Below are 26,422 nucleotides of genomic sequence, written 5' to 3'. Positions count from 1 at the left end.
TTCTACCAGGACCTTTCTTCCTTTCAAAGCTTCTGCTCACCCTTCACAACCCAACCCAAATATCTTCTCGGAAGCCCTTGTTGAACCAGGCACCCATGGCTCTATATATAAACCTCCTCTGTGGGCACTCACCAGTCTCCCTGAAATCTCCCTCTTGTCTTTTGGAGTTGCCGATGTGCTAAGAATAAGAAGTGAAGCCTTGGGGCCGGCACTGTGGTGCAGCTGGTTAAAGCCATGGCCTGAAGCATCAGCATCCCATTTGGGCGCCGGTTCAAGTCCCAGCTGTTCCACTTCCAATCCAGCTCCCTGCATTCACACCTGGGAAAGGCAGTGGAAGATGGCCCAAGTGCTTGGGCCCCTGTCACCCACATGGGAGACCTGCAAGAAGCTCTGGATTCCTGGCATTGGCATGGCCCAGCCTCAGCAGTTGCAGCCATTTGAGGAGTAAATCAGAGGATGGACGATCTCCCTCTCTCTCCCTCTCCCTCTCTTTCTCTCTGTAACTCTATCTTTTTTAAATTTATTTTTTTATTTTTATTTTTATTTTTGACAGGCAGAGTGGATAGTGAGAAAGAGAGAGACAGAGAGAAAGGTCTTCCTTTTCCGTTGGTTCACCCTCCAATAGCCGCTGCGGCTGGTGCGCTGTGGCCAGCGCAACGCATTGATCTGAAGCCAGGAGCCAGGTGCTTCTCCTGGTCTCCCATGGGGTGCAGGGCCCAAGCACTTGGGCCATCCTCCACTGCCTTCCCGGGCCATAGCAGAGAGCTGGACTGGAAGAGGAGCAACCGGGACAGAATCTGGCGCCCTGACCAGGACTAGAACCCAGGGTGCCGGCACCGCAAGGCGGAGGATTAGCCTATTGAGCTGTGGCGCCGGCCTAACTCTGCTTTTAAAATAAATAAATCTCTAAAAAAATTAATAAATCCCTGGAGGCAGGTGCTGTGGCGTAGAAGGCTAAGCCATGGTCTATAGTGCTAGCATCTCAATATGGGTGCTAGTTCATGTCCCAGCTGCTCCTCTTCTGATCCAGCTCTCTGCTTATGGCCTGGGAAAGCAGTAGAAGATGACCCAAGTGTTTGGGCCTCTGCACCCATGTGGGATACCCGAAAGAACCTCCTGGCTTCTGGCTTCAGATCAGCCCAGCTCCAGCCACTGCAGCCATTTGGGGAGTGAACCAGCATTTGGAAGACCTTTCTCTCTGTCTTTCCCTCTCTCTGTCTGTGACTCTGCCTCTCAAATAAATAAATACAATCTTTTTTTAAAAAAAAAATCCCTTTTCTTTAGTTTTGTGTGCTACCCAGAACTTTTGCATATTGAAAATTTGCAAATATTATAAATAAGGCACACTCAACTAACCTTAGAAGACAATCTTCAAAACTTTTTATATATATATATATATTTTAGATTTTATTTATTTGAAGAAGAGAGGCGGAGAGAGAGAGAGAGGTCTTCCATCCGATGGTTCACTCCCAAGATGGCCACAAAGGCCAGAGCTGTGCAGATCCAAAGCCAGGAGCCAGGAGCTTCTTCCCGGTGGGTGCAGGGGCCCAAGCACTTGGGCCATCTTCTACTGCTTTCCCGGGCAATAGCAGAGAGCTGGACAGGAAGTGGAGCAGCCGGGTCTTGAACCAGCGCCCATATGGGATGCCGGCACTTCAGGCCAGGGCGATAACCCACCGCACCACAGTGCCGGCCAACTTTTTATAATTTTGAAAACAATCTGGAAAATTCTAATAATTCTTGGTGTAGTAATATACAGGGAATAATTGTGGTAAACTACATACCGGGTTTCATCTTAACTCTTACTGATTCTCATTCATACTCTCTTACTGTTTGGAGCTACACTAAGCAAAGCAAAGCAAGACAAAACAAGAGAGATACAGACTGGTCCTAGAAATAATGAGACTCTAATGTCTTGCTTATTTACATGCAAGCAAGGCAACTTAAAAGAGAGACGGAATTGAACTTAACCCATTCCTAGGCTGTGTTTATTGTCACAAATGCCAGCAGGACCCTGTGGCTCGTGTCTCAGGCTCACCTGCACAGTGCCTCTGCATCCAGCTGCCGCGGGTTCCTGTGGTCAATGATGATGATGTCATGATGCTTGTCCAGGAAACAGGCCAGCACAGCCTGGGCCTCCTTGGTGACCGTACATTTAAACCCTGCTTTTTCACACGCCCTGCAGAATCCATTACACTGGTTATCTTCTTTGGTAAACACTAAAAGTACCTGAATTAAAAGAGCACGGACATTTTTTTTTCTTTTAAAAAAGATGTTAGAATTGTCATTTCTTAATAAGCTGTAGAATACTCAAGGCGAGGCTGCACATGTAAGCATGGCAGCCTGTGCACAGAAATCCTTCTGCTGTACATGATTTGGGGACGTTGTCTCTCAGCTCCCCCAAGTTAGTGCTATTTCCTATCTGCTCTTAGTCTGGAAGTTCAAGTGCTTGGATCATATACTTACTTGTTCTGCTAATAAATCCATTGGTAGAACTCAACAAAGGCTTGATAAAGCATTTTATCTTGAAACTAAATCAATTAAAACACAGAAATATTCATTTTAGTGAGCAGAAACTTAATTACGTAAGCCTCAGGTGGCAAATGCAAATATTTCAGGGAAACTATTGGAACATTTTACCTTTAAAAAATGTATTTAAATGTTTTGACTCAAGAGTTTATGCAATTCCTCCATGTTTCATTTTTTAAAAATCACTTGAATTGTAAGAGGGGAGAATGAGAGCAGACCAAAACGTTAACTTCAACACCTTCCAGGTAAGTGACACGGGAGCAACAGCGTGTGGAGGAGGCACTGTCTGTGCCTCTGCTCCAAGCCTGGCAAGCATCAGGCAAGGCCCGGATCAGCTGCTTCTTCCCCAATACCCCAACCCGGGCTCAGGAATGCCACTGCCCATCCCGTCGGAGCCTGGCTCTGCTGGAGGTAGGGCAGCCTGTGTGAGACAGAGACCAGGGAGGCCCTCCTCCCCGGCCTTGTTTCCTCTGACCCCACCTGCACAAACACCACGGAAGCTGAGGCCCAACAGCACGCATTTCTGTTTTTTTAAAGGGAATAGTGATTATGCATTTGTATGAAGGGAACTTTCCCCTAATAACTTGGATACATTGCAATTGATATTTTTCTGTCCCCTATTCTGGATCAGACAGAAGATATTTTCTCCCTGATGGAGCTGATTCAGCAATGTAAGATAAAATACCTTATCTTTTATATTGGAAAATTTAAAACCTACGGGAAACTTGTGAAGGCCACCTTGACTTCGGTTTCTCTCTCTATATATACACACATGTACTTGCGTGCAAACAACAACACGGTGAACCAATCTGATGTAGGTTGCAGATACGTCTTTACCTCTAAAGGCCTCAATGTATATCACCAAGAGAAAGACGATCTCTTGGGCGTTTGGCACAGAGGGTAAGGCCCCTCTTAAGATGCCCACGGTCCATTGTGGGAGTGCCTGAGTTAACTGTCCTGGCCCCTTCCCAACTGCAGCTTCCTGTTGACGCCCACTGAGAGGCAGCAGGTGAGGCTCGAGTAATTGGGCCTCGCCGTCTACATGAGAGATGGAGGCTCGAGTAATTGGGTCTCGCCAACTACATGAGACACTCAGTCTGAGTTTCTGCCTACTTGGGGCTTTGGCTGGACCATCCCTGGCTGCTGGGGGCCTCTGTGGCATGAACCAGCAGGTGGTAAGTCTAGGAATGTCTCTTCTGCCTTTTGAATAAAATTTAAAAATGAATAAATGAGCATTCTTTTAATATAACTCTAATTTTGCTATTAAATTTAGCAAATTTAACATTAGCCCAGTATTATTATCTGAACGATGGACTATATCTTTAACAGGCAACTTTGGACCCCACCCACTTTTTTGAAAGAAAACCAACAGATGGTAAGGAGAATGTGACTGTTATTACCTGAAGTTGATCTTGATGAAATCTCATGGGACCAAACTGCACGTCAGCTGCTGCTACCTGCGAGAAAGGGATCTGCTTTACAAAATAATCTCTCTCTCACACACACACACACACACACACACAGGCTTTACTTCTCTCTCTAATCAGTCCCACAGGTAAAAGTGAAATTTATGAAGCAAACAGACAAAAAAAAAAAAAAAAGAGGAGGTGTCCAAGGGTGCCTTATTATCTCTGAGAGAGGTCAGAGCAGGAAAGGAGAAACAAAAATGAACCTAATCCTTGTGTTGTCTTCTACCAGCTGTATGTGATCTTAAGTAAATTACTCTACCCCCTTCAGCCTCAACTTCTTGTTATAAAAATCAAATGAGATAACAACATCAAGAGCCCCAAAACAGTAAACACGGAATAGATTCCCTCCCTGCCTGTTTCCCTCTTGCTCCTGATCCGTGATGAAACCTCTCATCCAAACGGCACAGGGATAATGTGATCCGGCAGTCAGAACCACAGGTGTCAGCGACACAGACACTGCCCAGAAAGAGCACAACAGCACTTATCTGTCAGCAACAGCCTCCCCGCTGACAAACACAAGGCCATTACCAAACCTCAGTGGGCACCTTGAGGGGGGCTGAACACAGGATGTCTCGCTGACTCCTCCTAGCAACGGGGAGAGCGCACAGCAGGGAAACCCAGATTCCAGTGCCCTGCCTGAGGCCGCAGGACAAGCACAAGGCACTGCTGGCTTTCTAGCTCCACAGCCTGTGCTGCACACCCACCGTGGTGGGCGGGTTTGGGTGACCTGTGCAGCGCAGTGGAGCCCCACGGAGGGAGCTGCTCGGGGGAAGTCCAGCCCCAGGTGATGAACTCTGTCACTGGGCTGTTCCCTAAAGGAAGAGACATTTTGCAGTTTACCTAGAGGCTCCATACGTGTGGAAGGGATTCCTACCCTGGCCTCTTGGTGATAGTCTGATTCCACACCCAGACCACAGCAATGGAGGAGCAGGGAACCTATGACTTCCGGCAAGAGGCTTCCCAGGGCCGGTGCTGTGGCATAGCAGGTAAAGCCTACAGTGCCAGTATCTCATATGGGCGCCGGTTCGAGTCTCAGCTGCTTTTCTTCCGATCCAGCTCTCTGCTATGGCCTGGGATAGCAGTAGAAGATGGTCCAAGTCCTTGGGCCCCTGCACCTGCATGGGAGTCCCAGAAGAAGCTCCTGGCTCCTGGCTTTGGATCGGCGCAGCTCCGGCTATAGCAGCCATTTGGGGAGTGAACCAGCGGATGGAAGACCTCTCTCTCTCTCAATGCTTCTGCCTCTCTGTAACTCTGCCTTTCAAATAAATAGATTTTGTTTTGTTTTGTTTTGTTTTTTAAAGATGCTTCCTAACACTGCCCACCTCCAGCAGTCATCTGTACTGAACACATGCTGACAAAATCCCCTCTTGATGGCAGAAATCCACACACATTTCCACCTGTGAAAGCTGGTGTCTACTGGCCTTAGGCCACTGACTCGGTTTCTCACTCTGATTTCAGACCAATCCTGTGAGAGGGGACAGGAAAAATAAGCAGCCGTGGCCAGGGGGACCAGGGCAGCCTCACGCTGAGACGCAGCTGCAGCTGGATGCCACCGTCGGGATTTCGTTTCTAAAAGATTTAGTTATTGGCTGGTGCCGTGGCTCACTAGGATAATCCTCCGCCTTGTGGCGCCGGCACACCGGGTTCTAGTCCCAGCCGGGGCGCCGGATTCTGTCCCGGTTGCCCCTCTTCCAGGCCAGCTCTCTGCTGTGGCCCGGGAGTGCAGTGGAGGATGGCCCAAGTGCTTGGGCCCTGTACCCCATGGGATTCCAGGAGAAGCACCTGGCTCCCGGCTTTGGATCAGCACGATGCACCGGCCGCAGTGGCCACTGGTGGGTGAACCAATGGTAAAGGAAGACCTTTCTCTCTGTCTCTCTCTCTCTCTCACTGTCCACTCTGCCTGTCAAAAATTTAAAAAAAAAATTTAGTTATTTATCTGAAAGGCAGAATTACAGAGAGAAGGAGAGGGAGAGACCGAGAAAGAGAGATATAGAGATATCTTCCACCTGCTGATTCACTTCCCAAACAGCCACAATGGATGGCACTAGGCCAGGTTGAAGCCAGGAGCCTCGAAGTGCATCCTGGTTTCCCACACAGGTGGCAGAGGCCCAAGTACTGAGGCCATCCTCAGCTGCTTTCCCAGGTGCATTAGCAAGGAGCTGGATTGGAAATGGAGCAGCTGAGACTGGAACCAGCACTCACTGGGGATGCTGGTGTCATAGGTGGTGGCTTAACCTGCTGCACAATACCAGCCCCCACCCAACGTCAGGATTTTTGAATGAGAAAATTCCAAGAGGGCCAGGAATTTTCCTAAGGGAAAATGGAGAAAAACAACCAGCAATCTGTCTCCCATGCAGACAGTACTGCACTGGTGCAATATGTCTATTCTGTTGGGGGAACTATGGAGTCTGATGAGAATGCCCCCAACTTCCAGGGCGAGCGTTTGGACAGTGAAGTCACTAACAGTCAATTTCAACTCTCAGCACATAGCAGTTACCTACTCCCAGCTCCAGCCCCATGGCAGGCAGCTGTGCACCTGTTCCTGGAGCAACCTACACACCACTTGCAGGAGCCAGGGATCAGTGCTCCGATTGTTGCTTCTGATCACAGAGGTGCAAAGAGTCAGGCAGCATCCACAACAGCCCTAGGACCAGCACTATGGTGCAGCAGGTTAAAGCCCTGGCCTGAAGCGCCGGCATTCCATACGGGCTCTGATTCTAGTCCTGGCTGCTCCTCTTCCGATCCAGCTCTCTGCTGTGGCCTGGGAAAGCAGTGGAGGATGGCCCAAGTGCTTGGGCCCCTGCACCAGTGTGGGAGACCTGAAGGAAGCTCCTGGCTCCGGATCAGCTCAGCTCTGGCCGTTGCAGCTATCTGGGGAGTGAACCAGCGGATGGAAGACCTCTCTCTCTGTCTCTACCTCTCTCTGTAACTCTGTCTTTCAAATAAATAAAATAAATCTTAAAAAAAAAATAAAAGTCCTAGGGGGAAATTTATAGCTATAAAGTAAGCGCTTACATTAGGGGGAAAAAATCTCAAACAAACTAACTTTACAACTTAAGGAACTAGAAAAAGAATAAAAAACTGAACCCCAAGTAGCAGAAGGAAGGGAATAATAAAGATTAGAGCAGAGATAAATGAAATACAGAAGAGCAGGAGGCATTTGGCCTAGTGGTTAAGATGCCCACACCCTACACTGGAGTCCTGGGTTCCATCCTGGCTCTGGCTCCTGACTCCAGTTTCCTGTTAATGCAGACCTGGGAGGCAGCAGTGATGGCTCACGTGACTGGGTTCCTGCCACCTTCATGGGAGACCTGAATTGAGTTTCCCAGCTCTAAGCTTTGGCCCTGGACCAGCACTAGGCATTGTGGGCATTCAGGGAATAAACCAATGGATGGCTGCTCTTTCTCCATCTGCATCCCCCTCCCCTCCCGTGTGTGTGTGTGTCTACCCCTCAAATAAAAATTAAAATTTTTAAAGTGAAATAGACTAGACAAACAACTGAGAAAAATCAGTGAAATAAAAAATTGGTTCTTGGGGCCAGCGCTGTGGCGCAACGGGTTAAAGCCCTGACCTAAAGCGCTGGGCGCCAGTTCAAGATCCAGCTACTCCACTTTCGATCCAGCTCTCTGCTATGGCCTGGGAAAGCAGTAGAAGATGGCCCAAGGCCTTGGGCCCCTGCATCCGCATGGGAGACCTGGAAGAAGTCTGGCTCCTGACTTCAGATCAGCGCAGCTCAGGTCGTTGCTGCCAGTCGGGGAGTGAACCATCAGATGGAAGACCTCTCTCTCTCTCTCTCTCTCTCTTTCTCTCTCTGCCTCTCCTTCTCTCTCTGTGTAACTCTGACTTTCAAGTAAATAAATAAATCTTTAAAAATAAAGAATATGTTTTCTTTTAAAAAAATTGGTTCTTAAAAACAATTAACAAAATTTATAAATGTTTAGCTGGATAGACTGAGGGGAAAAAGAATCAAATTACTAAAATCACAAAAGTGAGGACTTTACCACATTACTATTTATTTCTATGGAAATAATAAGGATTATAAGAGAGAACTATGAATAACTGTACACCAAAAAGTTGGATAACCTAGATGAAACAGGCAAATTCCAAGAAACACAAAACCTACCAAGATCAAATCACAAAGAAGTAGAGAATTTGAACAGCTGTAATTAGTAAGGAAATTGAATCAATAATCAAACATCTCCTGGGGTGGGAGACTGGCACAGTGGTTCAGACACCACCCGGGATACCCGCTTCCCGGGTCAGAATGCCTACTTCTGGTCCTGGCTCTGCTTCCTATCCGGGCCCTGCTAATGCGCTCCCTGGGAGGCAAGAGATGATGCCGAAGTACTCAGCTCCCTGCGACCCACGTGGGAAACCCGGATGGAGTTCCAGGTTTGGCTTCAGGAATGCTGGCTATTGCAGACGTTTGGGGAATAAACCAGTGAGTAGAAGATCTCTCACTCTTAAATTAAAAGTGAAAACAGAATTAAAAACAAAGAATCTCCCTACAAAGAGAAGTCCTGAATCTGATGGCTCTGTAGGTGAATTCTATCAAACATTTTAAAAAAAGAACTAAAACCAATTCTTGTCAAACTTTTCCAAGCAATTAAAGTAAAATGAACACCTCCTAACTCAATCTATGATGCCTGTATTACCCTGAAAACAAGGATAAAGAAAGAAACAAGAAAAATATACATCAATTCCTTTATGAACACTGATGCAAAAATCCTCAACACACACTAGCGGACTGAATTCAGCAAATTAAATTTTTCTAAGAATAGCAGGCTTAGGAATTAACTTAGCCAAGGAGGTCAAATCTGTACAATGAAAACAGTACACCACTGATGAATGAAATCAGAAATCCCATGTTCATGTACTGACAGACTTTATCCTAGAACACAGAATGTCTTTCCACTTGGTCAAATCTCTTAGGTTTTTTGGAAGCATTTTTATATCTGTCCCCAAAGCAGTTCTTACTAGGTGTATGCTTGGAGTTTTTTCTTGTTTCTGTCTTCATTTCTTTGCTTTTGTAAGCAGGGTGCTGCTGGCCTGTACCGAGGCCTTGACCTGCCTGTTCCCAGGCCTACAGTGGCCAGGCAGGCCTGGGGGGTGGCCTACAGATGCAATCCCTGCACAATCTCAGCTCTTTACAAATAACAACATCCACTCCTTGCAGTTCCCCTGCCTGGGACTTTGACCAACCTACTTTCCAGAGAAGGAAACTGATCTTGAAGCAAAGTGACGGCCCAAGTCACTCAGACAACAGGTGGCTGAGCTTATATGAGGGAACTTCAAAACGTCTGTGGAAAATGAAATTAAAAGATAATTTGAGAGCAGACACTTAGCCTTATGCTTAATGACGCCCAGCCACACAATAGCGTACCTGGACTTTATTCCCAGCTCTGGGTAGTTCAAGCATCTAGGTTCCTGACACCTGCATGGGGTACCTGGATGAGTTCCTGGCTCCCAGCTTTGGCCTCGGCCTAGTCCGGGCCATCACAGGCATCTGAGGAGAGGGCCAGCGGATGGGAGCTCCTCTCTGCCCATCTGCCCTCCCCCCATCTTTTTGTCTCTGAAATAATTTTTTTGAAAGTTGATGAAATAAGTTTTGCAAAGGACAGCCTAACTTTATGATCTCGAATTGTAAAAATAACTCACCATTGCATTTATCTGAAAAAATTAAAAAGCTCTATATTCATTTGTAAAAGATTTAAGACTATGAATTTTGCCACACTTTAATTTTAGCAGTATCACTTAAAAATGGTCATGTTTCGGCAATTCCCATCCCCCGTGAGCACTGACTACTCACTCCGCTGGCCTGAACTTGGACCTACATCCTGTCTGCAGGGTGACAGCGGCTCTCACCACCTGCACACTGCAGAGTCCCAGCACAGCTGGACAACGACTTGCCACCACCAGGAAATCTGATGACATGACTCAGGGAGCGGACGTCAGCAGCCGGCCCTCCAAGAGGAAACAACTTCCCGGCGGCTCTGGATAAGGAGACTGGACTAAAGGAATTTTTGCATCCAGCCCTTTTTTGTGTGTGAAAATCAGAGTCAAACTGACCTAATGCTTCAGGTCACAGCCCTCTTAACAATAACTTACTTTTCACATTCATATCTATAAAGGAATAATAATTTTAAAACCAAATTTAAGATGACAGCTTTAATTTAATCTTTTACCTTCAAGAGCATCTGACATTTTCAGATAGTATATAAAGTGATAATATGTTAAAGGGCTGATATCAGAAATTATACAAGCTATTGAGTTTAATCTTTTGGATTTTAATTTATGTTAAAATTTATTATTAAGGTTTATTGTTTAGAAAAGATTATAAAATTAGGGCATTAGTTAATAAGGATACTTATCTGCATTTTAATATTTTAAAGTAATTTTTTGATAAATACAGAAATATAAAGTTAGTTCCTACTAGAAGCTCTGATGAATCACAGTCAAATTTCTTCTGACTATGGAAATGACCTAACAGTACTTGGAAGTTACTGTGTTAGGAACCTCACTTGTGGCCGAGGGGCGGAAGACGAGATGGACAATCCCAGCCCACTTCACATTTCTACTCCTACACCCTCCCTATGCATCTTCTGCTTTGTTTTTTTCTTCTTAGCTCCCAGTCACCACTTGATATGCTACATATTTTACTATTTATCTTCCTTGTTTTCTCTTAGTAGAAAATAAAAGTTCTATGATGATAGAGACTTATCTGCTTTATTCATTGCTACATTCCCAACACCCAAAAATAGGAGCAGGCATGCAACAGGCTTTCAAATGATGTTTTTGAGTGAACGTTTAATCTTCTTGAGCCAATCATCGATCTATAAATTATACTCACACACAGCACTTCTGCTCCTCAGAGGACTTTCACATGTATTTCATTAAAAACAGAATTAATCTTGTGAATAATATTAGGAACCACAGAAGAATCCTGTGAGCTATCCCTTTTTCCTGCATCCCCTCTATCAGAAACAGAAAGTTATACTGGGATCAGTTCACATTAATTGTACACAAAAATCAAAGAGTCTCAATTATTCCAGCCATTTGTGGGGCACGCATTTCTTGATTAGAAAGCTAGTGCAGTGCTGGGTACGCGGAATACAAGGAACAAGTACCTAACCCAACCTCGAGTGGGAGGCGGGAGAAACAAATAATGATAACACGATGCAGTCAGCTTTAATAGGAAAATGTGCCAACTATGTGCTAAATATTTTGCTTCCAATCATATTTAAGATCAATTTAATTCTTACTCTATGAGCAAGGTAACTCATTAACTCCATTTCATTGATAAAGAAACCAAAGCTCTGAGCTGCTGGTCAAACTGCTGGAAGCAGCCATGACGGGAATAGGACCCCCGCTCTGTCTGAACTGAATTTCCATCTCCATGAGGAAACTCTCAAATCACCGGCCCCCAACCTATGTCTACTGAAATGAGGTCAAGAAGTTGGGAAGCAGCAATCCCCCACACGACAAACCTTTGCTGAGCTCTACTCCGCGCCAAATGGATTCCCAGGCACTGGGGTCTCAACAGAGAACAGACAGATAATACCACCACTGAACACTGGGAGAGATGTGACGGCAGAACTGGGCTGCTGTCCTGAGTCAGAGCTGCGGATGGAAGGCCTCTCTGGGGCAAGGTGGGACCAGAACAACAAGGAGCTAAGGCAGAAACACTAGGCAGAGGGAACAGGCCGGGGCACAGGACCCACGCTGGAAACAAGGTGGAGGAAATAAGGGGAAGAGGGTCAGGAGCTATCAGGAGCCAGGCTGTACTGTTTTCTATGCCAGGACAAGAAATCTGGATTTTAGGGGCTGGCACTGTGGCACACCACATGGGCGAACCAGATGGAGTTCCAGGCTCTTGGTGTCGACCTGGCCCAGCCCTTTCTGGCAGTCATGTAGGGAGTCAATCAGCAGGTGGACGATCTCCTTCTCTCTCCCGCTCTGTGATTAGGCTTCAAATAAATAAATCTTTATAAAAAATGAATAAATAAATTTGGATTTTATTCTAAATTTCAGGAAGGGCTTTGAGGGCTTTATACAAGGCAGTAACATGGTCTGACTTTTACTCTTAAAAAGACCCCTTTGGCTGCCCATGGAGAACGGGCTATGGGGAGCTGAGAAGAGAGGCGGAGACCACAAGGGAAGTTCCTGTAGTCCAAATGGCAGAAGGGCTACAGCTCGGTCTGGCATTTGCCATGGAGAGGAGAAGGATTTGGGGTGTGTTTTGGAGGCAGAGCGATCAGAACCTGCTGATGGTGGGACACAGAGATCCACCGGTTCACACACCAGAGTTGTGCGATCCAATCTGCGGTTTCACACCAGGATCTCACGGAAATGTGGGGTTCTGCCAGGTGTCCTAGTGGGAGCCCGTGTGGGTCTGCTCAGTCCTTTCCAGATCCACCCACAAGGTGGCACCAAGAGCCACCCTAAGGCAAGCTCCTCGCTGCCTCCCCTGCCTTCTCTCATACTCTCTCCATCCCCACCGTCCTAGTCTCTTTCTCCTCCCTTTACCTGCTCCTGATTTTCCCTCCAGTGATTTACGCAGCAAATATCCACTGAGAGCCTTCACTCTGTAACCTGATCAAGTCACGTGTGACAGTGAAATCATTCAGGTACTTGCTTTCCAAACCCACAGTGTTGGGCAAAAATGGAATTTGAATTAAATGAGCTATTTCAAGCACTTACTAACATAGTACCCTGATGCTGGGTAAACTGCCCAAAATTACACATATCAAGAAATATTTTCCAAGGAGTTTCTGCTATGAAATAATTTTACATATGTACAAATTATAAGGACTTTTTTAAAAAAATGATTTATTTGAAAGGCAGAGAGAGAGAGGTAGACAACAAAGGGTAGAGAGGGAGGGAGGAAGAGAGGGAGAGATCTTCTATTGGTTGGTTCACTTCCCAAATGTCCACAATGTCCACAGCTGGGCCAAGTTGAAGCTAAGAGCCTGGAACTCCCTGGCATGTGGATGGCAGGGGCCCAAGTACGCAAGCCATCTTTGGCTCATAAGGAAATTTAAAAACTATATTTTTCCAAAAACCTATTTCTTTCAGAGTACTAAGGTGATAATGTTTAATAAGAGCTATTAACTGGCCGGCGCCGTGGCTCAACAGGCTAATCCTCCACCTTGCGGCGCCGGCACACCGGGTTCTAGTCCCGGTCAGGGCACCGATCCTGTCCCGGTTGCCCTTCTTCCAGGCCAGCTCTCTGCTGTGGCCAGGGAGTGCAGTGGAGGATGGCCCAAGTCCTTGGGCCCTGCACCCCATGGGAGACCAGGAGAAGCACCTGGCTCCTGCCATCGGAACAGCGCGGTGTGCCGGCCGCAGCGCACTACCACGGCGGCCACTGGAGGGTGAACCAACGGCAAAAGGAAGACCTTTCTCTCTGTCTCTCTCTCACTGTCCACTCTGCCTGTCAAAAATTTAAAAAAAAAAAAAAAAAAGAGCTATTAACTTCATGACATCTTGAAATAGCATACAAAAGTAGGATCCAGTTTCTAAATTTCCTATTACTGTATCTGATACAGTACAGAGTACTACAGAGAAAAGTCTTCAGGAAAATAAGTAAAAATAAAATGACCTTTGAATGTTTCACAAGTAAGAGCCGGTTCACAACAAGTGAGCACAGAGACCCGCACAGTAAGTCCAAAGAGGGTCAGTGAGATCTGAGATCCTCAAATCCAACTGCAGAAATCTGAGGTGTAACGTCAGAGAGCAGACCGGGTTACACCACTGCCCCAGCGCCTACAGAAGAGAAATTGATCACTGTGCAAATGGCCTGACAGCGTGAGGGGCAGGGTCCACAGACTGCCCCACAACGCGGGCAGCCAGAAGCTGAGAACTCAGCGCTATTCATTCCACTCCCTCCTGCAGAAAAACAGAATACAGCAGGCATGGATGGCAAGGATATCAAAAAAGAAAGCTCTCAACCACCAATTAAATGAGCCTCGAGGCCACACAGCGACTTAAAAAAAAAAAAAATCACATAAAAATGAAATTAAAAAGTAAATTTATTTTGGTGTAAAAAAAATGTTGTGAGCCATGCATAGCTTTTCCATAGCATCCATTTTTCATGCGCTTCCTGAAGGCCCCTTGCAGCGGAGGCCTATCTGCATTCATCAATTATGTTTATGAAACACGCTGCACTCTCAGAAGGCCCCACAGGGGCTTGCTGTCTACCTGATCCGCCCAGCATCCTGGCTGCCAAGACCAGCCCCGGTGTTGCTGGGTGGCTAGTAAGCCTAATGCGATCAGAAGGGGATTGCACTGACAATGACAATCCACACAATAGAATTATCTTGAATCACCCCGACAGTATCCATAACCAGGTTAAACAGATAGGGGTTTAACTCTGACCACCCCTGCTTTAAAAAGAAACAGAAAAAGGGAAGGGGAGGGGAGGGGAGGGGAGAGAAGGGGAGGGGGGAGGAAGGGAGGATCCCTTGTGATGGTAGGCAGGGCTCTCCACTTTGCTCAGCCTCTCCTGGAAAACAGCAGCACAGGTGCTCCACGCATTGTCACCAACAGCAGTGCAAGGGGACATGAGACCCACAATGCCCACATTTCGGATCCAGAGCAAGGAAAAGCTCAGAGACCAGGACCAGAGGCTAAAGATGCTTTTACCATCACAGCTTTTGTACAAAGCGGACTTCCAGACTGAATGATCTCAGAGTCGGCCACAAATCGCTCATTCTGACATTCCTGTGCTAAACCAGCAGACCCTCTGGACGCAGCCCTTGACCTGAGGTCACACAGCTAAACTTGTCTCTAAGTCCTCATTTATGAGGACTACACAGATCTCTCGGCAAATGACCCTCACTATTTTTTTTTTTTTTACAAACTATTATTTTCTTTAAAGCTTTCTTTTTGAATACTTTTATTTTTATGAACAATTACGTCTAATTCTAAATTTAGAAAAATCATATCAGAAAAATCAAGGAAGAAACCATTTTCCCAAAGAAACCTGAACTTCAGGTTTCAGAGGAGAAACGCCAGGAGAGCGAGAGGGAAGTGTATGGAGAAAGAACTAACAACAAACAGACCAGGTCCCAGTCCCAGGGGCACACAAAGGCCTTCTGACCAGGATGGGAGATTGGAGATGGTGTGGAGGTCTGCCCCAGCCTCGGACAATCACCGCCTGCCCCTGTACCACACGTAGCAGCAGTCACCCGCTTGGCAGACTAAACGTTCTCCCAAGAGAGACTGTCTCTTCCCATGCTGCTTCTTCCCAAGGGTTTAGAGGTAAAAATTTTTCCCATTAAAGATGGTAAGAAATGCTCCTGATTGAAATTTTCATTTACAACATTTGCTGAGCTTAAGCCAAAGACACCTAGACTTGCTTCCTTCTGTGACCCAGAAGTGATCAGTGTGACCTGAGCACAAAGATTTATAAGGGAACATGAACAAAGATGTCTGCCCAGGGCAAAGGGTGGTAGCAGGGCCTGAAGGCGTTTGGGGGCATATCTAGCTCAAGGACAGTAATGCATGCTAAGGAGGCCAGCACTGTGGCGTAGTAGGCTAAGCCTCCACCTGCAGTGCCGGTATCCCATATGGGCCCCCGTTCGTGTCCTGGTTGTTCTACTTCTGATCCAGCTCCCTGGTAATGTGCCTGGGAAAGTAGCAGAAGATGGTCCAAGTGCTTGGGCCCCTGCACCCGTGTGGGAGACCCAGAAGAAGGTACTGGCTCCTGGTTTCAGATTGGCCCAGCTCTGGCTGTTGCCATTTGAGGAGTGCACCAGCAGATGGAAGATCTTTCTCTTTGTCTGTAACTCTACCTCTCAAATAAATAATTTTTTTTTAAAAGAAAAAAAATTCAGTTTTTTAAAATTAATTAATTTATTTATTTGAAAGAGTTACAGAGAGAGAGAGAGAGGTTTTCCATCCACTGGTTCACTCCCCAAATGACCGCAATGGCCAGACCTGAGCTGATCCAAAGCCAGGAGCCAGGATCTTCTTCCAGGTCTCCCACATGGGTGCAGAAGCCCAAGAAGTTGGGCCATCTTCCACTGCTTTCCCGGGCCACAGCAGGAGCTGGATCGGAAATGGAGCAACCCGGGACTCAAACCAGTGCCCATGTGGGATACCGGCACTGCAGGCTGGGGCTTTAACCCACTGTGTCATAGCGCTGGTCCCAATATTCACTCTTTTAAAAAAACAACACATGCTAAGGGGGCTCACATTGTGGCAGAGCCAGGTAAGCCACCTTTTGCAACACTGGCACCCAATATGAGCGCTGGTTCACGTCCTGACTGCTCCACTTCCGATCCAGCTCCCTGCTAATGCACCTGGAAAGCAGCAGAAGACGATCCAAGTGCTTGGGGACCCTGCCAGCCATGGGGGAGACCCAGATGGAGTTCCAGGTTCCTGGCTTCAGCCTGGCTCAGTCCTGGCCATTGTAGCCATTTGAAGAGTGAACCAGCAAACAGAAGATCTATTTCTCTTTCTTTCCCTCTCGCTCTGTAAACCTCCCTTTCAAATAAACAAACAAATCTTAAAAAAAAAAAAAAGCTAAGTACAAAAGAAAACAACATCTGTAATATAACACCATTTGTATAAATTGAAATCATATAAGCACATGACAACAGTATGTACTTTGTTGGAACACAAACACACAAAGTAACATATGTTCAGCACATGGGAATGGGTGCCTATGGGTGGCAGAGGGGAAAGGAAGTGGAGAATTAGAAAGAAAAAGAAGAGGGACAAAGAGGAGCCTTGAGGCAAAGATTTTTTTTAAACATATGCAGTGCCTCAAATACGATCGTTTCTTTGTGGTGAGAATATTTAATTCCTCCTAGAAGCTATTTTAAAAACACACTACATGATTATTACATATAGCTGCCACCTGTACAGCAGGCCAGCAGAACTTAGTCCTCTGTCAAACAGAAACCCCGTGCCCTCTGACCAGCATCTCCCCTCTCCCCACCCTCCCCCGGCCTCCCTCTGCCTGTTACGAGTCCAACCTTCCTAGATTCCACATATAAACGAGATCACAGCATTTGTGTCTCTGTGCCAGGCTGATTTCCCTTAGCAGAATGTCCTCTGTGTGCACCACTGCTGACATAAATGACAGAATATTCTGCTCTTCAGGGCTGACTAGTCTCCCATGGATGTACATATGGCACATTTGTAATCCACTCATCTTCTGATGGGCACTTCAGCCATTTCTGTACCGTGGCTACTGTGAATTTTAACTTCTTTGGACATATTCTTTGCCGGCTCTTGGCGGCACCCTCGCAGGACACATAGCAATGGTGGGCATCCATGTGGGAGGAAGGATCAGGTCTCTATGTAGGAATCCAAAGAGGCTGGCTGGAGCCAGGCTCAGGCTTTTAGAAGAATCTTCTCATGGGAACGAACCAGGATCCCCAAGAACATCTTCATCCCTGCTGAGGGCATGTCCCGTTCACCCAGGGCCTCCCACCAGGCTCCACCTCTTAAAGGTTCCATCACTTCCCAATCCTGCCACTGTAGAAGCCAAGCTCTCAACACCCAGACCCTGAAGCAACAAGTCACATCCAAACCACAGCATCTGGTGTTTCCGTTTTTAGTTTTCAGAGGAAGCTCCAAACTATTTTCCAAAATGGCTGTACTAATTTACAATATCACCAACACTTATGCTTCATCTTTTTGACACAGGCAGGAGGCAAAGATTTCCTTGTGGTTTTAATTTGCGTTCCTCTAAGATGTTGAGCAATTTTTTAAATGCATCTGTTGGCCATTTGTTTATCTTCTTTTGAGAATTATCTAATCATGTCCTGTGCCCACTTTTAGGGTTATTTGTTTTCTTGTCATTGAACAACTTGAGTTCCTGATAGATTTTGGCTATTAGCCCCTTATTCGATTATGACTTGCTAATATTTTCTCCCAGTCTGGGAGTTGTCTCTTCAGCTACTGTTTCCTTTCCTGAGCAGAAGCTTATTAACTTGATGCAGTGTCATATGTCTATATTTTTGCTTTTGTTGTGGCAAAGATTTCTTTAACCAGACACTAGAAGCACAAACCATAAAGAAAAGGTTGATAAGACAGATTTTAAAATTAAGAACTTCTGTTCAACCAAAGTCCTGGATAAAAGAATGATTAGGTAAGTCACAGAGTTGGAGGAGGCATTTGCAGAACACAATGCATAAAAGACTCATGGCCACAGTGTATAAAGAATGTAGGAAGACAGACGCAGACTCGAGACAGCCTAGCAAGACGCGGACGCGCTATGCACTGAGAAGAGTAATTCAGTCTTCCTCAGATGAACTCCACCAAGCAAAGAAAGCTCAGCAACAATTTTTAACAATTTTATAAAAATACACAAAAGCAGGAAATCTGAACACATACTTCAGATTTTATAAAACATATAAGCAAATGTCATTGGCTAAAGCCTCTTCTATTTTAAGTGAGTTCCTGAGAGAAAATGGAAAAAGCAGCATTTGCATCTATAACTTGTACATCTACCAGGGGAAGTTACTTATGCAACTACTACACAGTAGAAAGCTTTGTTTCCATAGCGATTATGACACAACTGATCTAGGCCTTAAATTAGAATATTCCAATTTGAATTGAGAAATGATCTTTTTGTCTGGATGAATAGTGTATTCAGTGTGAATAAAAGCTCCGCACATCTGCTGATATCATTTCCTCTTTACTTCAGTAGTAATAACGAGAAAACATCCACAAAAGTCCTCAAAAAGAATTCATGTCCCCAAAAATCTCAGAAGTTCCTGAAAATACAGGGAATAACACATTTCTGCAGGATGCACAAAGCTGCTGATCAGAAAGAGCCAACAAAAAACACTGTGAAATATCTTTGTGCTTGTTTCACAACTATTCCATGTAAACACGCTCTTCTAGTAACTGAGAAGCAGGATGACAGCCAGTCTGCCTGCCTTCTGTCACCACTACCTGAATCCAACAGACGAGAGGAAACGGAGCACAGCATGATGCTCCAAACGCATCAGAATGTCAGATTTCCAAAGTAACGGATTCTATCATCCATACGTACAGCGCGTGTGCAATCTTGCAGGGTCTCCACGTTGCCCTAGGTAAAGCCTGGATGACCAAGTTCCAGCTACTGCAAATCACTCACAACTCCTCAAGAACCTAGTGCCCCCGACTGGCACCAGCGGCCATGCTGCTCACTGAGCCTGGCAAACTCCTGTTTCCTCCTCTTCTCCCCTGCCTAACTCCCCTTCAGCCTTCAGGACTTAAGTGCAGGAGGCTCCTCCAACTCTGGCCCCAGCCTCCATCAGGACAAGGTACCCTCCCTGTGTTTCCAAGGCACTGGGGGGCCGATCTCCACCACACTGCGGATCTACTCACCTGCCCCTGCCAGACTTACGAGTTCTAGCAGCTTTCACAAGACTAAAACTTAAAGAAGTACAGAGCTCAGTAACCGGTCTGCTGAATGAACCAATTATTGAAAAATTAAAGTCCTCATCACTTCTTCATGTTTTGATAATGAATGCTCTGAAAGGAAATTTCTAAGGGAAAAAAAAGGATAATCATTTCCAGTTGTTAGAATAAAATGAAGATTGGCCAGTTTTCCAAATAGGTTTGTATATAAATCATACTGTTCTTTTCCTAATTGCACTGTGAAATCTTTCCAGCTGAATGGACACTCTATATCATTCTCAAAGGTCTCCAAGGAAATGATGCAATCTTTAATTTTGTTACATTTGAGTGTATCCTTGACTTAACCAAATATTCAAAGTCCTGTTTGATTAGATTTTTATCCTGTTTTATATGGGTATTTTAGCTCCCCAGATCAATTTGCTATTTTCAACCAGGTTTTGCTTAGATATCATAGACAGTTCTTGACTTCTTTTGTGAAAAGTTGTTTTCCATTTAAATTAGAAAACACAATAAATGAAAGATAGCATTGGTTTTGAGCACATGTAACTGACTCTAAAAAGCAAGTGTAATACATACAAAATAGGAACTAAGGCCTCCTGTTCAATAAAAGATAAAAATTTCATGGGTTATTCTGAAGATAAAGTCTAGAAAATAACAAAAACAAAGATTTTTGTGGAACAATAAATTTTAAAAGTGCACATGTAAAATATCTTTATATACCAAGCTAAAATGAAATATTTTTAGAAAGTATCTTTTAAATGCTTATCTATTTTCACCTACATGAAAGGCAGAGAAAGATTATCTTCCATCCAGTGGTTTACACTGCAAATGTCTATAACAGCCAGGGGCTGAGCCAGGCTGAAGCCAGGAAGGCAGGAGCTCTGCAGGTCTCCCATGTGGGTGGCAGGGAACCAAGTCCTTGAGCCATCCTTACTGTCTCTCAGGACCACTAGCAGGAAGCTAGATCAGAAGTACAGAAGCCAGTATAAGATGCAGACATCCCCACTGGTAACTTAACCTGCTGCATCACAATGCTGGCCCTGAAATCTCAGTTTCCTCATGCTTATTGAATAGTGTAAGAAAATGCCCCCACTTTTAAAAAGAAATTCACTAGAAATAAGGAAAGAATAAATCACACCTGGCAGTGATGAAGAAAAAATCTGAAGCTCTTATTTATAATTACCCTCATAAAAGGGAACTAGGGGCCAGCTGGGGTGTAGCAGGTAAAGATGCCGCCTGCAGAGCCGGCATCCCATATGGGCACTGCTTCAAGTCCCGGCTGCTCCACTTCTGATCCAGCTCTCTGCTGTGGCCTGGGAAATCAGTAAAAGATGGCCTAAGTCCTTGGGCCCCTGCCCCCACATGAGACCCAGAAGAGGCTCCTGGCTCCTGACTTTGGAGCCGTTTGCAGCCATCTGGGGAGTCAACCAGTAGATAGGTTTCCCTCTCTGCCTCTGCCTCTCTGTAATTCTGCCTTTCAAATAAATACATGTTCTAAAAAAAAAAAAAAAAAAGAAAATGAAACTAGAGCAGAACTCTTTCTGCCGGAGGCTGGTTTCAATTATCATTTGTTAGTTTAATGTTACTATATGTTCATGCTTCCTAAAGAGTCTTCTATAAACAGGTGGCGGAAGGGCTTGGGAAAATACAGATGCCAGTGTGGTGAAGACTGGTCGACAGGAGGGCTCTGCAGGGCAAGCCCCGGAGCCTAACTCACCTCCCTCCTCAGTGGCAGTCGGAAGGAAGACGATTAATAGAAGAGGACAGAAGTTTGCACATGTGGTTTTGCTTTTATGGCCTCTTAACTCTGATCTGCTCTCGGCACTCCAAGGCTGAGCAACCGCTTGGTAGCATTTGCACTGCGCTGGGTGCAAGGTAGGGCATGATCAGAACCACTGAAGAACCTCCCCCTTCAGAGTGAATGTACTTGGGGACATCTGACTCTCTGTGAGAGAGCTCGGTGGTGACAATGCCTGAAATAAACCTGGGGAAGGCTCTGTCTCCACTGCCCCTCTGGAGCGAGCCCGTAACGTTGTGATCCTCTTGTGAGCCAACGGTTTGCTTCTGTAACTGGCAGACTGAATAAACAAAGCCCTTGCAGGGTGACTGAAAAGTCACTTGAAACCTGTTCAGCAGAACTGTTTCCTCCACTGTGGAGACTCAGACAAGTCCCCCAGCTCTGCTGTGGCTCTCTCACAATACAAAGTCTACTGCGATCATTTCTTCAACTGCTGTCACAAAGGCCACCAAGAGGCTACTCTCACACTGCAGGAGAACAGAGGGCCAACATCAGGGCTGCTGCCTCCTGGAGACCCTAAGGGAAAAGCTGCTTGTTTCTCTCCGCTTGCAGAATCTGGGAGTTTCTGGAAACCCTGTTTTCCTTGACTTCTAGCTGCATCGCTACAATCTCTGCCTCTGTCATCAGATGGCCTTCATACAAGGACACCAGTTACTGCCTCAGAGCCTGCCCTAATCCAGTGGGGCCTCATCTTAACTGATTATCCCTGCAAAGGTTCTACTTCCAAATAAGATAATATTCTGCAGTTCTGGTGGACATGAACTCAGAGAGAGACACTATTCAACACAGCATACATTAAATCACAAACAGCCAGCCTTAATTTCATAATAAAAAATGATCAATCCTGGGTAGATGTTTAGTCTAGAAGTTAAGACACCACTTGGGATGCCCACATGCCATTTCAGAGTATCTGGGTTCAAGTCCCAGCTCTCCCCCCAATTCTAGCTCTCTGCTAACACAGATCCTGGGAGGCAGCTGGAGATGGCTCAAGTACTTGGGTCCCTACTGTTCATGTGGGAAAACTAGGATGAGTTCCAGGTTCCTCCTGGCTTAGGTCTGGCCCAGCCCTGCCTTTGCGGTGGGGGGAGGGGGGGTGCTGTGGAGTGAACCAGTGTCTCTGTTTTTGAAATAAATATTTTTAGAAAGTGACCAATCCATTTACATAAAATTTAAATTGGCTGGTGCCGCGGCTCAATAGGCTAATCCTCCGCCTGCGGTGCTGGCACACTGGGTTCTAGTCCCGGTCGGGGCGCTGGATTCTATCCCGGTTGCCCCTCTTCCAGTCCAGCTCTCTGCTGTGGCCCGGGAGTGCAGTGGAGGATGGCCCAAGTGCTTGGGCCCTGCACCTGCATGGGAGACCAGGAGGAAGCACCTGGTTCCTGGCTTTGGATTGGCACAGCGCGCCGGTCGTAGCAGCCATTTAGGGGGTGAACCAACAGAAGGAAGACCTTTCTCTCTCTCTCTCATTGTCTAACTGCCTGTCAATAAATAAATAAATAAATAAATTGGGCAAAACTAATCTACAGTATATTGGGGGGACATAAGGGCATCTTATGGGATCCTGGAATGCTCTATTTTTTTTTGTAAGGTTTATTTATTTATTTGAAAGGAAGAGCAGAGGGGGAGAGAAGGGAGAGGGAGGTAGGGGGAAGAGGAAGGGGGAAGGGGGAGGGAGAAAAAGATTAAAAAAAGAGAGACAAAGACAGTGTGGGGGGAGTGAGAGACAGATTGATCCTCCATCTACTGGCTCACTCCCCAAATGGCCACAATGGCAGGGCTGGGCCAGGCCAAAGGCAGGAGCCCAGAGCCTCCTCCAGGTCTCTCATGTAGGTGACAGGAACCCAAATACTTGGACGTTCCTCTTCTGCTTTTCTTAGGCCATTATCAAGGAGCTGAAGCAGAAGTTGAGCATCCAGGTCTTGAACCGATACCCATATGGGATGCCAGCCTCGCAGGAGATGGCTTTACATGCCACACCACAATGCCAGCCCCGATGTCCTATTTCTTGATCTGGGTGATGGTTACATTGGTGAAAATCAAGCCGTACACTTGTGATTTATGCATTAATTGCTATATGTTACTATTATATTTGAACATGAACTGGCTCCCCAACTGAGGCAGGCATTAAATATCCAAAGTCATAAGCTAATGACACTGGGAGGGTGGAGACTTGATCCAGCTACGGTGTCTAAGAGCTGTCATGGGAAGGCCTTAAGTCACTGGGATAGCAATTCTTGTGAGAGCTTTTTCATAAAAGCCAAGGTGGGCCCTGCCCCCTCCCCTCTGTTTTTGGCTGCCACGTGCCCCCTCCTCCATCTGGACTCCACACACCACCGACACACTCATCTCACCATGGCCTGAGAAGCTACCACACCATTAGCCACAATCAACCTCCTTTCTCATTAAATAGTTTGCCTCACATATTTATTATGGTGACAGAAAGCCAATTAATACAGTTACACTTTCAAAAAGAGTCCATTTTGGAGCCTGTGCCATGGTGTAGCTGATAAAGCCGCCACCTGCAGTGCCAGCATCCCATATGGGCACCGGTTCTAGTCCCAGCTGCTCCACTTCCGATCTAGCTCTCTGCTATGGCCTGGGAAAGCAGTAGGAGATGCCCCAAGTCCTTGGGCCCCTGCATCCACGTGGGAGACCCAGAAGAAGCTCCTGGCTCCTGGCTCTGGAATGGCACAGCTCTGGCCACTGCGGCCAACTGGGGAGTGAACCAGCAGATGGAAGACCCCTCTCTCTCTCTCTCTCTCTCTCTCTCTCTCTCTCTCTCTGCCTCTCCTCTCTGTGTGTAACTCTTCAAATAAATAAATAAATTTTTTAAAAAAAATAGTATCCATTTAAAAAAAAAAGAAAGAAAAGGGCCCATTTTGAAAAGAAAGTGACCAATATCTCAACAGCACTTCAAGTTTCATTTGCATAACAGCGCTCTGGCCAGCAGAAGGGCCAGCTGTTTCTGAGACAGGGGGTCAGGGGATGAGAGCTCTCCACTGCGACCACGTACTAGGAAGTGATCCCTCACTCCTGGAGCCTGACAGCTGCTGCAGCGCCTGCTTCTCTGGACCATTTCTGTGGCTTCTCTGGACATTCTCCGACTGTGTCCCTCAGTCCCCTTCAGACGGGCAGTGCCTCTCTTCCAGCCAGCTCTTCTCCATCCTCCCTCATTTTCTGCCAAACTACCGATGTCCCTTGAACCTGACAGGCTGATCTAGACCGGTCAGCACTCTACTTGGACCCTGCACACGCACACTGCTCTGCTCTCTGAGTATCCGTGCACTACCTGCGGGGAGAGGAGGATAATGCATCCTAGTTTAAGCCTTTAGGATAAGGTGGTTCTGCCTGCTTGACTTGCGTACTTTGTCCTCTGGTGTGTCTGACATGGCCACCTACTAGGGTGCTTCTGTTTATGCACCATTTTATTTACAGGTCCTCTAAGAAGGCATCCCCACTCACTACTCAGATGTATACATGCTGACAGCTGGAACATTTGAATGGATGTGCAATGAAGAGCCAAGAGGAAACAAGAGGAAGAAACAACGCAAGGCCTGACTGCTGTTGGAAGTAGTACCTGCATACACAGAGGGATCTGAGTTAACCAGGATAGTCTATATTTTTGTCTACTGCTTACTTTTATTAAATCTATAAAAATTTCGTTCTTTCCGGCATTATCTATTTAATCTCCTATAGAAATGATGGAATTAATTTCTTTCTTTTGCTCTGAACCCTGTTTTGGTTAGTTATATTCTCTCTTATGGTTAGCTTTTTTTAACTTTAGGGACATGTTGATTCTTCCCACTATATCTGCCCTCCCATCCATACTCCCATCCCTCTTCCTCCTCCCTCTCCTATTCCCATTCTTATTTTTCAAGATTTACTTTCAATTAATTTTATACACATGATTAACTATGTTAAGTAAAGAGTTCAACAAATAGTATGAAAGAAAAAAAACTGTTCCTCAACAGTCGAGACAAGTCATTGTTCAAAGTCATTGCTCTCAAAGTACCAATTTCATTTCTACAGATTACCTTTTAGGTGCTCTATTAGTTATCACAGGTCAGCGAGAACATATGGTATTTGTTCTTTTGGGTCTGGCTTATTTCACTAAGTATGATATTTTCCAGTTTCATCCATTTTCTTGCAAATAACCAAATTTTGTTGTTTTTTTTTTAACCACTGAGTAGTATTCCATGATATACATAAACCATAATTTCTTTATCCAGTCTTCATTTGACAGGCATTTGGACTGATTCCACATCTTAGCTATTGTGAATTGAGCTGCGCTAAACATGGGGGTACAGATACCTCTTTCATATGCTGATTTCTTTTGGTTTGGGTAAACTCCCAGGAGTGGGATGGCTGGGTCATATGGTAGGTCTAAATGCAGATTTCTGAAGTATCGCCATACTGTCTTCCACAGTAGCTGTACCAATTTACATTCCCACCAGCAGTGGATTAGGGTACTTTCCCCCCCAGATCCTTGCCAGCATTTGTTGCTTGTTGATTTCTGTATGAAAGCCATTCTAACTGGGGTGAGGTGAAAGCTCATTGTGGTTTTGATTTGCATTTCCCTGGCAGCTAGTGATACTGAACATTTTTTCATGTGTCTATTGGCCATTTGAATTTCGTCTTCTGAAAAATGCCTGTTTAAGTCTTTTGCCCATTTCTTGACTGGGTTGTTTGTTTTGTTGTTTTTGAGTTTCTTTATCTCTTTATATATTCTGGTTACTAATCCATTATCAGTTGCAAAGTTTGAAAATAACTTCTCCCATCCTGTCGATTGCCTCTTCACTTTGCTAAATGTTTCTTTTGCAGTACAGAAGCTTCTCAATTTGATGTAATCCCATTTGTCAATTTTGCTTATGCTTCTGGGGTCCTTCCCAAGAACTCTTTGCCTATGCCATGTCTTGCAGGGTTTCCCCAATGTTCTCTAATAATTTGATGGTATTGGGTCATAGATTTAGTTCTTTAATCCATTTTGAGTGGATTTTTGTATAAGGGGTAAAGTGGTACTATACCTATGGATGTCTTTAGCTAAATAGCTACTGGGCTGTTAAAGATGAGGGAAAAGCATTTTTTTTTTAAGATTTATTTATTTATTTGAAAGGCAGAGTTACACAAAGAGAAGAAGAGACAGAGAGGTATCTTCCATTCATTGGTTCACTCTGTAAGTGGCCGCAACAGTTGGGGTTGGGCCAGGCCAAAGCCAGGGGCCTAGAACTCCGTACAGGTCTCCTAAGTGTGAGACCTGGAAGCT

At 45.6% G+C, this 26,422-nt stretch overlaps 1 protein-coding gene across 2 annotated transcripts in view; it reads right to left on the bottom strand.

Moving 5' to 3' along the window:
* Nucleotides 1-26,422, bottom strand: part of PDE8A (phosphodiesterase 8A) — a 141,734-nt gene that overhangs the window by 54,465 nt on the left and 60,847 nt on the right. Inside the window, exons 2-3 of one of the 2 annotated variants that reach the window (XM_062206303.1) lie at nt 3,930-3,986; nt 2,039-2,229 (exon numbers count right to left, since the gene is read on the bottom strand). In XM_062206303.1, coding sequence (XP_062062287.1) covers nt 2,039-2,229; nt 3,930-3,986 — 248 coding nt within the window. Of the gene's footprint in view, nt 1-2,038; nt 2,230-2,466; nt 2,532-3,929; nt 3,987-26,422 lie in introns of those variants that run through there. The other variant, XM_062206304.1, reaches the window with a different exon arrangement.

Source organism: Lepus europaeus, chromosome 11 (assembly GCF_033115175.1).
Source record: "Lepus europaeus isolate LE1 chromosome 11, mLepTim1.pri, whole genome shotgun sequence".
NCBI classification, from domain to species: Eukaryota; Metazoa; Chordata; class Mammalia; order Lagomorpha; family Leporidae; genus Lepus; species Lepus europaeus.
Note: the sequence above shows the minus strand (reverse complement) of the source record. Positions and strands in the feature narration are given on the sequence as shown.